This window comes from Micropterus dolomieu, linkage group LG14 (genome assembly GCF_021292245.1).
Source record: "Micropterus dolomieu isolate WLL.071019.BEF.003 ecotype Adirondacks linkage group LG14, ASM2129224v1, whole genome shotgun sequence".
Taxonomy (NCBI): domain Eukaryota; kingdom Metazoa; phylum Chordata; class Actinopteri; order Centrarchiformes; family Centrarchidae; genus Micropterus; species Micropterus dolomieu.
Genome location: NC_060163.1, coordinates 9797710 through 9812288, shown reverse-complemented (window position 1 = coordinate 9812288; position 14579 = coordinate 9797710). Strand labels below are relative to the sequence as shown.

At 42.4% G+C, this 14579-nt stretch overlaps 1 protein-coding gene across 1 annotated transcript in view; it reads left to right on the top strand.

Moving 5' to 3' along the window:
* LOC123982609 (transformation/transcription domain-associated protein) overlaps positions 1 to 14579 on the top strand; it is an 89237-nt gene that overhangs the window by 31369 nt on the left and 43289 nt on the right. Inside the window, exons 40-48 of the mRNA XM_046068240.1 lie at positions 96 to 254; positions 631 to 771; positions 1798 to 1908; positions 2669 to 2815; positions 4505 to 4718; positions 5004 to 5132; positions 6020 to 6169; positions 7631 to 7830; positions 8301 to 8422. Coding sequence (XP_045924196.1) covers positions 96 to 254; positions 631 to 771; positions 1798 to 1908; positions 2669 to 2815; positions 4505 to 4718; positions 5004 to 5132; positions 6020 to 6169; positions 7631 to 7830; positions 8301 to 8422 — 1373 coding nt within the window. The remainder of the gene's footprint in view (positions 1 to 95; positions 255 to 630; positions 772 to 1797; positions 1909 to 2668; positions 2816 to 4504; positions 4719 to 5003; positions 5133 to 6019; positions 6170 to 7630; positions 7831 to 8300; positions 8423 to 14579) is intronic.

Below are 14579 nucleotides of genomic sequence, written 5' to 3'. Positions count from 1 at the left end.
AGATATTCAATATATTGAATCGCTACATTTCAAAATGATTCTATTATATACTTTTTTACATATTGTTACTTACATTTTTACTTTTCTCTTGGCAGGTGTACTACCCTGTGCGCCACCACCTGGTGCAGCACATGATCAGTGCAATGCAGCGTCTGGGCTTCACCCCCAGTGTGACCATAGAGCAAAGGAAACTTGCTGTGGACCTGGCCGAGGTGGTCATCAAATGGGAGTTACAGAGGATCAAAGACCAGCAGGTGTGTTCATGGATTGCCATAAATACACAGTCGCATCAAAACCCGGGCTAAGAGGCCCTGTTTGAACTACAAACAGCTTTTATTGACTTAAAATGGTGTCAGTTTGTATCCAATAGAAAGTGTTGTGGCCACAAAGTGCACTGTGCCACTAAATTATGTCCTTCACTTCGCACAATATTTTTTTTAGCACTGGAGATGCTTATTATTATTTCACAAGAAAAAGCCATTTGCCATAGAGATTAAAATATACTCATGACTCATAATTCTGTGGTAGCTGATCGGAAATTTTGACGAGATATACACATGTTTCATTCTGTAAACTGTAATTATGTCCTCATCTCTCCTCTCCTGTCTGCCTGTCTCTTCGGTGCGGCAGCCGGAGTCAGAGGCCGAAGTAGGGGCTGTCGGTGAAGGGACGAGCGCAGGCGCTGTGAAAAGAGGACTATCTCTGGAAGCTGCTGGTGCTGCTGGACAAGATGTTAAGAGGTTCCGCGCGGCAAGCGGAGCCACCTCCACGGTGAGCTCAGTCCATTACTCAGTGGCCAGCAGAATGCGAGTGCCCGATCACTTTAGCCAGCATTTGGCAATAAAATACTTCATTACCCACCAAAATCAACATTTGCATCCTTTCTACCTGCAAAGTTCTTGCTGGCTGCCCCTGTGTTGTACACTTCTCTGAGTGATTGCAGAACTGTTTGAAAGATTCTTTGATCAAACAGCCCTTTTTACATCCATCTGAGACACAACCTGCCAACAGGAGATGTCAGCAGGATTGTTGTTGCCTTAATCCATTTTTCCTTACAAGAGTGTTGCAGCCTCACATCTGTTTCATCTCGAATCCCTCTGTGATCTGTTGTTTTTGCAGTCTCAAAACTAGATCAGATGCCTTTGTTGGAAAATGTGCCTGTTCTAAATCTCAGTTGTTGAATCTGTGATAAATACAAAAGTAATCATCCAAAGGGCCGTTTTTATTTAAAATAAACACTTTGAAATTGTCTGTTAACTCCATTGTCTTGCTATCACAGCCCCCCAGGTTTTGCTAGGCTCAATAATACTGCCTTGACTGCACCTGCAGTCCCACCACAGTCAACAACATGTCTGTGCGGCTATGTGTTGTAGACTGGATAGTGATTGGGCAGTGAAAACAGTCTTAGTAATAGCACTCTTAATGAGGATGCAATTTTTTACCTGATGTCAGGAGAAAAACGCAATAGCAGCATTTCTTTCCACTTGAACTGAGAAAATGTTAATTTCTCAGAAAGTTACCAGCATAGTTATCAGACAATCTTAGTTGTAGCCTATTTTCTAATAAGCTATGCAGGCAAAACCCTGGCTTTGTGCAGGCTCTTTGACATTCCCTCCTAAATAAGGACTGTGTGCAGCGTTTGCACGGCTGTCAGAGTTTTATTATGAGGTCTGTTTAGTTTCATAGCCACTGAAAGTTTAAAATCTTCTTTGTTTATGGAATCTTTCTTTTCTCTGTATTCAAACAAAAAAGAAGCTGACATATTAATAATTATAATGGTCGTTTGTTCGTCTCTAGGTGTTTGGCCGTAGCCAGTCCATGCCAGGTACAGAGACCATGCTCACAAAGCCTGTCGAGAAACAACATACGGACACAGTGGTCAACTTCCTCATCAGGATTGCATGCCAGGTAACACCCCCGCGATAACCACGACACACACGCGCACACACCCCCACCCACACCAGGTACAGTTCTGCCATCCGTAGCGCCTGCCAGGTAGGACAGAACTATCCTAACCCCTTAGTAGTGAAGGTAGGACACACCTGGTGGCTGTCCTAAACACGCCTCCACACACACACACACACACACACACACACACACACACAGTCCTTTATGTGTCTTCTCTCAAAGCTGTCCCTTGGTCTGGTGACAGTGTTGACCTTGGTTACAAGCCTGAAATAGACTGTTGAGATTTCACTCACCTTGACTTTTTCTACTTTCTTTTTTGGGCCAAGCTCCATTCTCACTGTTCATCCAACCATCTCTGTTGAATATAACCTCCTGTAATACTGCTGGGGGTCACTCACTGCGCACAGAACAGACCAAAGAAGCATCTTTGTATTCTACGTGTTAACAGTGTGTTGTGATACTAAACTGATCCCTGTAGAAATATTGTATCTTTTCACGGGTGCCAGGGGATTACCATCAACCAAAAGAAAACCACACCTAGAGCTGGTACAGATTCATTGTCATGCTCAAGGATGTTTCTGCAGGATGGATGCTTCTCAACGTGAGGACTTGTGCATGGCTTCCTGATCATCTTCCTGTTCCTGGTCTCTTCTTGCCCTTTGTGATTTCACACCTCACCAGGACAACTTTGTGATGAGATGAAGACCCATCGTCATTGATAACGTAATGATACCAACCTCCCTCCCCCTCTCCCCTCTAGGTGAACGACAGCACCAATGTGGCTGGGTCTCCGGGGGAGCTGCTGTCCCGTCGCTGTGTTAGCCTGATGAAGTCTGCCCTCAGGCCTGACATGTGGCCTCGTGCCGAGCTTAAGCTACAGTGGTTTGACAAGCTTCTTATGACAGTGGTAAGATGCCATATGCTTTCAGGATGACTAAGTCATTATGTGCCTTTATTAGGCTGCCTTTATGTTTAAAATATCCACAGTCATGCTAATGTTGTTGACATTTTGGTGCTAAGCCATTGTCACTATGTTTCTGCACTGCATCTTCCAGAGTTCAGAGTATCAAGACCTGTAATGGTTTTCCTTGGATTTTCCACTGCGGAATATTAACTTTCTGCAAGTGTCTGGCTTATCTTTTCTGTTTTTTGATGAGGACTATTGCTTCTGAGTCCAAAAACTTTGATATTACTGGTTATTTGAAGTTGCAAGTCTAAGTCATCAACAGTGTTTTTGGCAAACACATTTAAATAAAATTTAAAATATTCAGGCTTGTTGTTACAACTCCAAGCAATACGCAGCAAACAGTAAAGGATAACTAAGGCGACTGTGCCATTCTCCTTCCTGGAGACTGCAGAAGTTTTCCTGTTCCTGCTTAAGCTCCAAGTGTTTGCTTAAAGTCTCTGAGTCCTTTGTCTGTTATCAGTAATACATGAAGTGAGACGCCAACAACCATAATGACAAAATAATGACAGTGGTGAGATAACAGGAGTCTATCCGGGTTGGCCTGTGCCTTCCCGTTCAACCCCTCCACCCCTCTTCATCCGAAACTCCTCATCCTTGCCTTCTGTATGCCTCTCTGCTTCACTCCTCGCCTTCTGTCTCTTGCCACCACTTCCCCCTCTCATCTCTTCTTTTCTTTTCAGCCTCTTATCGCAGCCCTTGTCTTCTTCTATTCTTCTTCTCTCTCTTTTTATCACTTGCTCCTCTCCTTCTCTACTCATCTCGCTGGTCTGATTCAGCGCCACTGTTCAGACAAGCTTATCACCATGCGCCGGCAATTGTCACGTACTTCCCTTGTTCCTTTTTGGGGATCACTGCATCGGCCGCGCCTTTCTCTGTGCACACAAACACAAACCCAATCAGCCCCTGCAGATCCCATGGGAATGGTCTGACAAACAAGGCTTTCTGTGGGTCTGCCTAGCCAACTTACTCAGACTAATGAACAATGCTCTAAATCGGATTACCTTTTATCATCTCAATGTACTGGTGTCGCAGTGATTAAGAGTCAGTAGGAGTGGAGTGAGAGGGCAAATGAGGAGGGGCAGGGGACACACACACACAGAACATGCATACATGCATATGCCCTATCTGCATGGCTCCAGAGACGAGGTCCCTTTCTGTTAATACAGAGCCAAATCAATACTACCCTAATATCTACCATGAGTCTATCGCAAGAGTCACCTTGTTCATTAGCCAAGATTTGTGCCATGGATCTGTCCCAGATTATCCTCTTGGCCCTGCCATCTTTGTAAAACTTAACTGCAATTTAGACAAAATTAGGACCCGAAGTTGGCAATTGATCTTTAGTTTAGCAGCAATCACATTACCTTGGTTCTTTTGTTGTGAGAAATACCTCTGTGTGTAGAATATTGATTTCTCTGTTGTCTGGAATTTGTATGGAATAAAAACTTAAATGATTAATGCATCTACTGATGAATTTGCACTTTAGTTTTTCTGAAAAGATAAGCCTCAATGTTTTCCTTGATATGGGGATCACATTTAATTTATATGTCTGTCCTTCGTAACACACATGACTACTTGTTTCACGTAAACACTTCTTTAAACCCACTGTTCTTCTCCGTGTCCTCTCAGGAGCAGCCAGCACAGGCTAACATCTCCAACATCTGCACTGGACTAGAGATTCTCTGCTTCCTTCTGACAGTGCTGCAGTCCCCAGCCATCCTGGCCCATTTCAAACCCCTCCAGCGGGGCATCGCTGCATGCATGACCTGCGGCAACACAAAAGTCCTGCGGGCTGTCCACTCCCTCCTTTCTCGTCTAATGAGCATCTTCCCCACAGAGCCTAGTAAGTTGCCAGTGCTTAATGCCTAATTTCTATCTGGAACTTAGTCAGGCAGGCTATACTGAAAAAACTCAGGAAAGCACTATCTGAGTTCTCTGACGAAAACCAAAAATTACAAACTCCCTTCTGTGTTCATTAAAGACATGCCCACATATTTGGATTATTGCTCTCTTGATTGATGCTTAAATTTATAAGTTTGCTTTTTGCTTGCTACGTGCTAAAAGCAAGGGGTTGATTTAGATGCTCAGCTTTTCTTTGTTTGAAGCATACACTGCTGTCTCCCTCTAGGCACATCAACAGTGGCGTCCAAGTATGAGGAATTGGAGTGTCTGTATGCCGCTGTGGGCAAGGTCATCTATGAGGGACTTACCAACTATGAAAAAGCCACAAGCAACACTAACCCCACACAGCTCTTTGGTAAGATCTTCAGCGCTCCCTTTATTCTTCTTCTCACTTATGCCTTTCTACTCCATTGTGCTCTGTTACTCTCACTTTGTTGCTCATAAACCCTGTATTTTTTTTAAATATGTTTTTCACACTCCCACTCTTTCCCCTACAAAAGCCAAGCTACCTCAGTCACTTTTAGCAATTAAGCCAGTGAGTGGGTCGTTAAAATGCAAGCCGATGGGCCCTGCCACTTGGGCTAACATCTGGTCTGTTAAAACAGAGGCAACAGTCCAGCGGTTTGGGAAAGGTTGTCTCGGGAAGGATTGCTGCTTTCGGCCATCCTCCCTTTACGAACATTACTGTTATCCTCCCAGATGTCAGACAGTATTTATGGAAAAAGCTTACATTAAAACGTATTCCAAGAAGTTATTTGATTTTTTATTTTTTTTTTCCTCTTCTTTTTATTTGAAATATACAATAGCTTTCCAAATAAAGTGCCGTCAAGGTGTCAAATGGCTGTAGGAGAGCAGTCTAAAGGTAACACTATTTGATAGTGTCCCAAAATGGCAGTTGTGGTCAATAAAAAGCTTTTGATATCCCGCTGTCGCAGAGAGGTAGCGCTGATATGATGGGGTGGTGACATTTTAACATTTGTCTCCCCTCCAGGGAGCAGCAACAGAGAGGGACATTACTCACACCTGTCCCTTCGTCTCTCACACTCTGGAACTTTTGTTAGATGCCCTTAAAAAAGACAAAAAAGTAAAGTCCTTGTCATGCTGAGTGTCTGAACACATGCTGACTGTAGGTGTGTGTTTCTGTTACCTTGCCCCACAGAGGTTGAGGTTCTTGTCAGATTATTGTATTACCCTTTCCCCCCTCCTTTCATCATCCCCCCTTCCCCTTCATTTGTCTTCCAGGAACACTGATGATCCTGAAGTCAGCCTGTAGTTACAATGCCAGCTACATCGACCGCCTCATCTCTGTGTTCATGCGCTCACTGCAGAAGATGGTGCGGGAACACCTGAGCCCCCAGCAGGCCAACCCAGGGGTCACCGAAACCAGCACGGGTACATGCATGGACATGAATTCAGTGGAAAGATATGAGGAAGCCAGGCTCAGCCAGTACAGAGACACACATATACAATAACACTTGGAAAATGTTTAAGGGAAGGATGTAGTATATTATTTAAGAAAATACAAGTTATGTAATCATCTATTGATACAAAATTGATGACCATTGCATAAAATAGTCAATTTTTTTTAATAATTAAGATGGGAAAGTATTGCCTGATCGACAGTACAGCAATACCAGCAATTAAGTCTCCTTGTGTGGCTCAATTATTTAACCAAGTTCCTTCACCTTTAGAGCTGTGAGATCCACTAGACTGCATCCCAGACATCAACTGCCATTTCAGTTGAACGTCTTCTGCAGGGATACAGTCAAACCTTGCTCACATTATCATTATCCCTGATCCAACAAGGGGCTCACTGTGTGTGAGGTCAGTTGTACACACAACACACTCACCTGGCGACCTTCCTCAGGCTCAGTTAGGGCTCAGATATCCCATGTATCTCAGCAGCAGTGCTCGGCTCCATACAAAAAACACTTATCAAAAGTTCTATATCAATGGCCGCAGCTGTGTTCTCAATAGCTGACGTGGTCAGGGGAGATCCACTCCACAGATAGTCTGGTTTCACAGGGAATATTCCACAGCTCTAGTTCCCACTCTGTATTGTCTCCTAGTCTCTCTCTGGATAAAGCAAACAGAGGGTCACCTTGTGCTGTTTTGCTGTGGGTTCAAAAAGGTAATGCCTGACAGCTTGCCTTGTTTGTCAGCAAGGGTAAAGAGAAGAGTTTCAAGTTTAAGTGTTGTTTTTCTCATGACTATTACAAAATTCATCTGGGTTTCCTGTTCTCTATTCTTCTCCGAGCTTGGCTTCATACAAGTCAGGCAGTACATAATTCTGTTGCTACTTCTCAGATGGGAGGTAATGGCTGTAAGATGCTATCGGTGCTTTAAATGGGCCCCTAATGACTATATCGGGAAACACAGACATTTACCCTCCACTAGGAGCAGTTATAGTCACTGAGACCAAAGGCCATCTGACCACCGAGGCCTTTGCCTCTAAAGATTGTTAACGTGTCACTAAACCAATAAACTGAAGTAGTTCTGTCCTGATTGTATTGGAGCTGTTTAGTTGTATTTGGGCTGCTGTCAGTATTCAGAAGTGCACGGCACACATAGCAAATGCTGAATTGGTGATGTGAGCATAAATGTGTTCAGCTTGACTCGTGAGAAAATAGGACACCAGCTGAGACTTAATTTTTTGTTGCAGCTCAGATTGTAGAATAGCAAAAAAAGAAAAAAAATACATTTCTTATGCTGCTTGCCTATCTAGCAGATATAAAAGACAAGCTCAACTCAGCTTTATACAAAATCTCAATCAGTTATCCATGTCAGGTAATGCCTCCCATCAATATTAGTACTAAATTGCTGATAGTGTGACTCTCCTCTCTGTTCTCATAGTGACCAGTGAGCTGGTAATGCTGAGTCTTGACCTGGTGAAGACTCGATTGTCTGTCATGAGCATGGAAATGAGGAAGAACTTCATCCAGGTCATTCTCACTTCGCTGATTGAGAAGTCACCTGACCCCAAAATCCTCCGAGCTGTCGTAAAAATTGTTGAGGAGTGGGTGAAAAACAATTCTCCCATGGCTGCCAATCAGGTAAGGAGGAGGTTTTCTCGGTAAGACAGTTCAGAATGTTTGACTGTGAAACAATATTGAGTTATATAAATGTAATGTGTAGAAACAGGTAGAAGTGCATGACTCAGCAGATCATCGCATTATTTCTTTGATAATGTGGTGTGAGTAACAGAGCTAAATCAGCAAAGTACATTTGAAATGTGTGAAACCTTTGGACAAACAACAAGCAAAGCACATTTTCTAAACCCAGTGTTGTAAACATTAACATAATACCCACAGAGGTGTTTATTTTCTTTTAAGCTGTAGAAGGATAGCAAGCAGTAAAGGGCTGAGGTGGACAGAGATGCAGTCAAAAGAGTAAAAAAAAAACTGAAAAAAATATCTTTTTATTTTCTCCCCTCTTCCTGCCCTCTATCTCTATTCATTTTTATAACACCTTTTCCCCGGTCTCCCTTTTCTAACTGACGTCCCTCTTTTCCTCCTCCTTCCAGATGCCCAACTTACGCGAGAAGTCTATCTTGCTGGTGAAGATGATGACCTACATAGAAAAGCGTTTTCCCGATGAACTTGAGTTAAACGCCCAGTTCTTGGACCTCGTTAATTACGTCTACAGGTAATTACCACCATTCATCACATGGCCAAATGGCCGTGCCACTGACGCCATGCTGCCCTTGTATCCATCTTAACAGGCGGGATGAAGGTCGGGATTTTTAGGCTAGGAAAGACACGGGTGTTTGGGTCAAGGAGCAACGGAAAATGGAGATGAGGAGGGAGGGGGTTTGAGCTATGAGCAGGGAACAATTTGTCTTTTTTTTTTTTTTTAAAGATGGAAGCAAGGATAGGGAAACATAGATCATGAGAGATAGATGGGAATAGTTAGAATCAGTTGGTGGTACATGAAAGCAGAGGAATTAATTAATAGAAATCAAAGCTGTAGATGTAATAAGATGGCGAATTGGAGGTGTGGCATTGTGCAGAAAGACAGCAGGTAGTGATAGAGATAGATAACATGCCAGGGTGTTTCAGAGGGCTACAGCAGTGTCAGGATTCATGACAGGACACACAGCAGGTGGGGCCAGAGGGGAGAGACTGTCTCACTACCCACAATTCATCAAACCATAGCTCTTTGTCTTTCTGTCTTACACACACACACACATTTAATCAGCCAAATGCACCCTGTATCCCTCCACCCCATCTGGTCTTCATGTCAAGAGATTTAAAACAAGCAGTAAAGCCATGATGGACAGCAAATAATGATAATGGAATGATAAAGCAGCTGTGCCAGTACAATGTGTGATCAAGAAAATGCCGCAAATAGGGGCAATATGCAGCTGTGGTAGCCTCGCCCCTTTTGTTGTCGCTTTTATCCCACCTTCCTTCTGTTTTGTGAATGGTACCCATGAGGCCCATTCAGTGCAGCAGGATGATGTAGGAATGATGGCATTTTGTTATACAAGTGTTTAATGCATGGCTGCTTTACTGTCACTGGAGTCTCCACATCAAAGATACTTAATTTCACCCAATATTTGGCGTTAACTGCTCACACTTCAGGGATCCTGACATGGCTGTTTTAAAGGTTCAGTGTGTAATATTTCTGAGGATCTATTGACAGAAATGCAATATAATATCCATAACTATGTTTTCAGTGGTGTATAAACACCTTACATAATGAACCATTATGTTTTTATTACCTTAGAATGAGCCATTTTTATCTCCATAGCTGCGGGCACCCCCTTCTATGGAGGTCGCTGTATTTTGACGTCATGTTTCTACAGTAGCCGACAAAGGACAAACAGCGCTACAGAGTGCGTTTCATCATCACGGCGTTCTTCTTCTCCTTGTATAATTCCGGCAGTGTAGACGCCTGTCACTACATTAAATGCGTCCTTAGAAGAAGAGGAGGAAATAATAAAAACAATAATATGCAGTCTCTGAGTAGTCTTCTGGTTTATTAGAGGTAAGAAGAGAAGTGACATTTGGACAAATGAATGAGCACACACGTGTTATTTAGCACAAGAGCCTGTGGATCTTTATACCATGAAGCCAGACCGGAACAGATACAAACAGCTGACGGCAGAAATCACGGATGTGGATTTTCCCATATGGAAGACTATAATGTGGGACAGATGTTTTCAAAGCGGAGCTGAAGTTGTCTGTTTTCTGCTGGACAGGTAATTAACTTAAGTTTGTCAGACTTTAGCGATGCAAATGAAAGCTGTTGTTTGATAGCTTTAGCTTGAAGCTGGCTATAATCACAGACAGCCGTGAGGTGTTTTCCCTGTCAATATGTAGTTGCATTAATTTCATGTCGCCTACTTATTCTCCAGCCTGTGGGTTGACTTTGCCGGTTAAGTTAGCCAGACAATCAGCTGATCAGTAATGTTAATTGGCAATAAAACTGTAACCTTAGCTTAGAGCATGGAAGCATCAGCCAGCTAAACTTTTACTGCCCTGGTAGAAAAATCATGTAACGTTAGTTGCATTTGTTTATTCTCCAGAGGTGGCTTTGGCTTGTGGTGTAAAATATGTAGTTGGATTAATTTCATGTAGTTACTCTCTCTCCAGCGATCTTTTTTGGCTTTGTCAGTTAAGTTTGAGAATAATAATAATCAGCTGATCACTAATTGGCAATAAAATGTTAGCTTACAGCTGGAAGCTCAGATCAGACAGCTAAACCTTTACTGCGCTGGTAAAAAAAAAATATGTAGTTGGATTGTAGTTTCATGTAGTTATTCTCCAGCCTCTGTTATGGCTTTGTTACGTGGACAGAAATGTGCGGTTTCCTTCCTGAGACAGATGATGAATATTATTGGTAATGAAACAGTAACAGCAGGGAAGCTCAGATCAGCAGCTAAACCTCACATTTTACTGCCCTGGTGGAAAACATGTATTTCTTTTTACTGCTAATGATGATTTATAACAATACCGTGTGCCTATCAAGTGACCAATGATGAATACTTTAAGAATTTGCATTAAAAAAGGTGTTTTTGAATATTGATTTGCCACTGTGCACACAAATGTGTAATTTGTACTTGCACATGCTAAATGGCCATTAAAAACATTGCACCGTTTTACCACAAGCTGAAATTATGGCTACTTTGTGTTTCTGTTGGATTTTAAAATATTTAAAAAGACATTTTGGTAAGATTTGCAGATTGCTTATCTAATTAAGCAAAGCCAGAGGAGCCTTGATCCTCACCTGACAATGCATTTGTAAACTTTATGTATTATATGGTTTATAATAGACTGTGGTACAGAAACAGTGAGGCTTACATTGTCCTGTTATCTGTCAGTGGTCATACTTGATGCACAAGACGTGATAGTGTTTGAGATGTTCTTCATTCAACCCTCCCAAGATGTAAAATACTGTATTACAGGAGTATGAGACATCATGTAGCATTTAATTTCTTGATGTGGCTGTTGTTTATTAATGAACAAATATTGATTGATTGAGTGATTTTTTTTGAAAAAGGTGGTATTATGCTTTTTGGCTTTTTCCCTCTCCTTTATTGAGTTATATACCTTTTTTGTGCATGTAATAGGTTTGCAAAGTGAAAAAGACCAAAGTCCACCCCAAGGGGAGTTCCCATCTCGCATAGAAAACACTGCTCTGAACTGCCTGAAAACAACTTGTTTGTAGTCCTGCCGCTTCCCTTTCATCCTTGTGACGACACAGGGAAGAAAGCTAAATGCGCCTCATATAAGGCTTGCCAAGTGGCTACTCCGACAGCCCTCAAAAACACTGAGCTGCAGCACACACTTCCTCTCCCTTCCAAACACTAGCTACCCTCCAGGCAGTCAATGGACATAAAGTTGTTACTGTGATGTAGAGACGGAGCTCAGTTAAAACTTTATGGATGAAAAATACTTTTGTTACAGATTAATAACTCTTGCTCCAGTCAATGTAGCCTACAGCTGAACCAAAGCTTTTTATGGCTTTTTGCTGACCCGCCCTTCTCTGCTTCTGATTGGCTAGTAGCCTTCAACACAGGTTGAAAAGAGGAGCTGCAGCAATGTGCACTATGAAAGAAAAGATGGTGTGTTCTGAAAATTAAACCATGTAAACCTGTTCTGGTGCTACTCCTAAATAGCATTTTGAACCAGAAAATTAGCATAATACCACCTCTTCAATACACGTACAACTGACCTAAATGTAGTACACCAACGGCACAGATGACTGCTTCCAAACTGACCATAGAGTTTAATCAGCACGTATATCTCTGATATCACATCAGTTTTTGTTTAAAGTATAAGCTTTTTATTTCAGGTTATGGGTGTTTCCATCTTTCTGTTATTTCAGTGTGTACTTTATTGCAAAGTAGTGTTTTACACGTCCGCACGGCGCCTAGCACTACCAGGGCAACAACCGATCTACTGCGCATTGTGAAACGCGTCCGCCAAGCTGACTGCGGAAAGTAGTATAAAAAGTGGTCCGCGTCGGCTCCAAGTATATTCGAGGCTTGAGATGTCCACCACAGGTTTACAGAGTTTTAGTTTCTTCCTGTAAGCAGGAATCAGGATCAGAGTGACCCAGTGGAGCACGGGGGACAGCGTGAAAGGCATTGCTAACTGTGGTGTAACGTTAGCAGTGATCCAAAGTGTTCCCCTCCCTGGTTGGACACTTTATAAACTGCCTGTATTTGGGGAGTTCTTGGCAGAGGTTTCCTTTGTTAAAGTCACCAAGAACAATAACAAGGGAGTCCATGTTTGTATGCTCCACACACAGTATCCGGTCAGCCAGCATGCGCTGTGTGTTGTGCACGTTGGTCTGCGGTGGAATGTAAACACCGACCAGAGTGGACGAAGCAAACTCACGGGGAGGAAAAAAATGGTTAACACTTAATAATAAAGTATTCCAGATCAGGAGAACAGTGCTGCGCAATTACTGTCATTGTTAATATAAAAAGAGATACCTCCACCAGCTGCAGCGCAGAGTCCGGTATCAGATCACATAGCCACGTCTCTGTGAAGCACAGAACAGACGATGATTAAAAGCCTCTGTTTTTCACCGCCAGTAGCTGAAGATCGTCCAGTTTGTTGCACAGTGAGCCCACGTTGACGAGAAATATTGCCGATAGCGGTGTGCGGAGTCCCCGCCGGCGGAGACGCACGAGCGACCTGGCTTGTTTCCCTCTCCTGCCGCACTTCACAGCCCGAACAACAGCGAGCGTGCCATTCACCAAAATGTCCAGTAATTCCACTGATGACAGGAGAAAAGTGGGAAATAAATCCGCTGGTGTTGTTCCCCTGATGTTCATGAGCTCTTCTCTGGTGAATAGGGCTGCAACTAATGACTATTTTCGTAGTGACTAATCTGTTAATTATTTATTCAGTAGTTTTTTTTTGTCACCCCCTAACCCTAATTAGACCATTGAACTAATTAAATATCTTTCAAGTGAATTACCGATCTCCAGCACACAGCCTAATTAGCTAACCTTACCATTAAGTGAATGAGGTTTACTATTCAGAATGAACACCAGTATCAACACCAGGGGGAAACCAGGGAAGAAGACAAGACAGCGTAGGCTACTCCTTTTAACTGTTTAACAAAGATTTTTGCTTTGGAACTATCTAAAATAAAAACAAATTAAAAGAAAGTACTAAAACCACAACTGTACACTAACAATGTAATGTCTATTTAGAAAAATAAAGCAACAGTCCCCTTTCATAATACTGCTGTAGTTTATTTTTCAAAAGTGCTTAAGTTTTATAAGTGGAGAATGTTCTGTAGGCTACATCAGGAGCCAGATGTTCCTTGATGTGCTTTAAACCATTACTCATTACTAATAACTTTTTTTAAAGCTGGGTCTCCGACATTGCCAGCGTTGTGTTAGACAGATTTGTTTATGAGTGAGAGATGAGCGAGAGGATGTGCTGTGTGAATGCCCTACTGCGCTGATCTGCAATCAAATACGATTTTAAATAGGCCTAGTAAAATAAAATAAAAACTAAAATCAGTACCAGCGTCAGCGTTGATATTATGGCGGGCCGCCACAAATATTTGAACGTATAGGAAACACTGCCTTTCCTCTGTTGTTGCTGCTGCAGTGGTCTGAGTAACCCAGAGGGCTTTGTGGGCCTGACTGGCCGGCCGGCTGGCACTGTTAACTCCACGGGCACTTGTGGAGCTTCTCAACCCCCGAAAACATTTGAGATTCGCCATCAACTTTGGTAAAACTGCCAATATTCAAGTTCTGCACAGTTGATTTGTGTTTAAAAGTGTATTTAGTGATTAAATAGCGTACATTGTTGAAAACACCTGCTTAAGCTAGCTCACCTGCCAACAGCAAAGCAAAAGTGTCTAAAATGTTGCTTTAGGACAGTTTTGTGGAGTAATACTTGATGCTTGTGCCACGCTTCACAAAGGGAGCCACCAGCCTTCACTCTCACCTGCCAGCCACCGGCCTACAATCTGGCCTGGATTGACGTCTTCTTGCTTTTAATAATAATAATAATAATAATAATAACAATAATAATCCTTATTTGTAGAGCACTTTTCAAAAACAAGTTACAAAGTGCTTTAACAAGTGTAAAGAATAATACAAAAAAGATAAGAGCATGAAAATTTAATATAAAATTAGTAAAATACAATAAAAAAAAAAGGGATAAGATAAGTCAAATAAGATCGGGAAAAGCTCTCCTATAAAAGTATGTTTTAAGAAGGGACTTAAAAGAGTTCACCGACTCAGCCGACCTGATTTCCTCGGGCAGGCTGTTCCAGAGCCTCGGGGCCCTGACAGCAAACGCTCTGTCCCCTTTAGTTTTCAGTC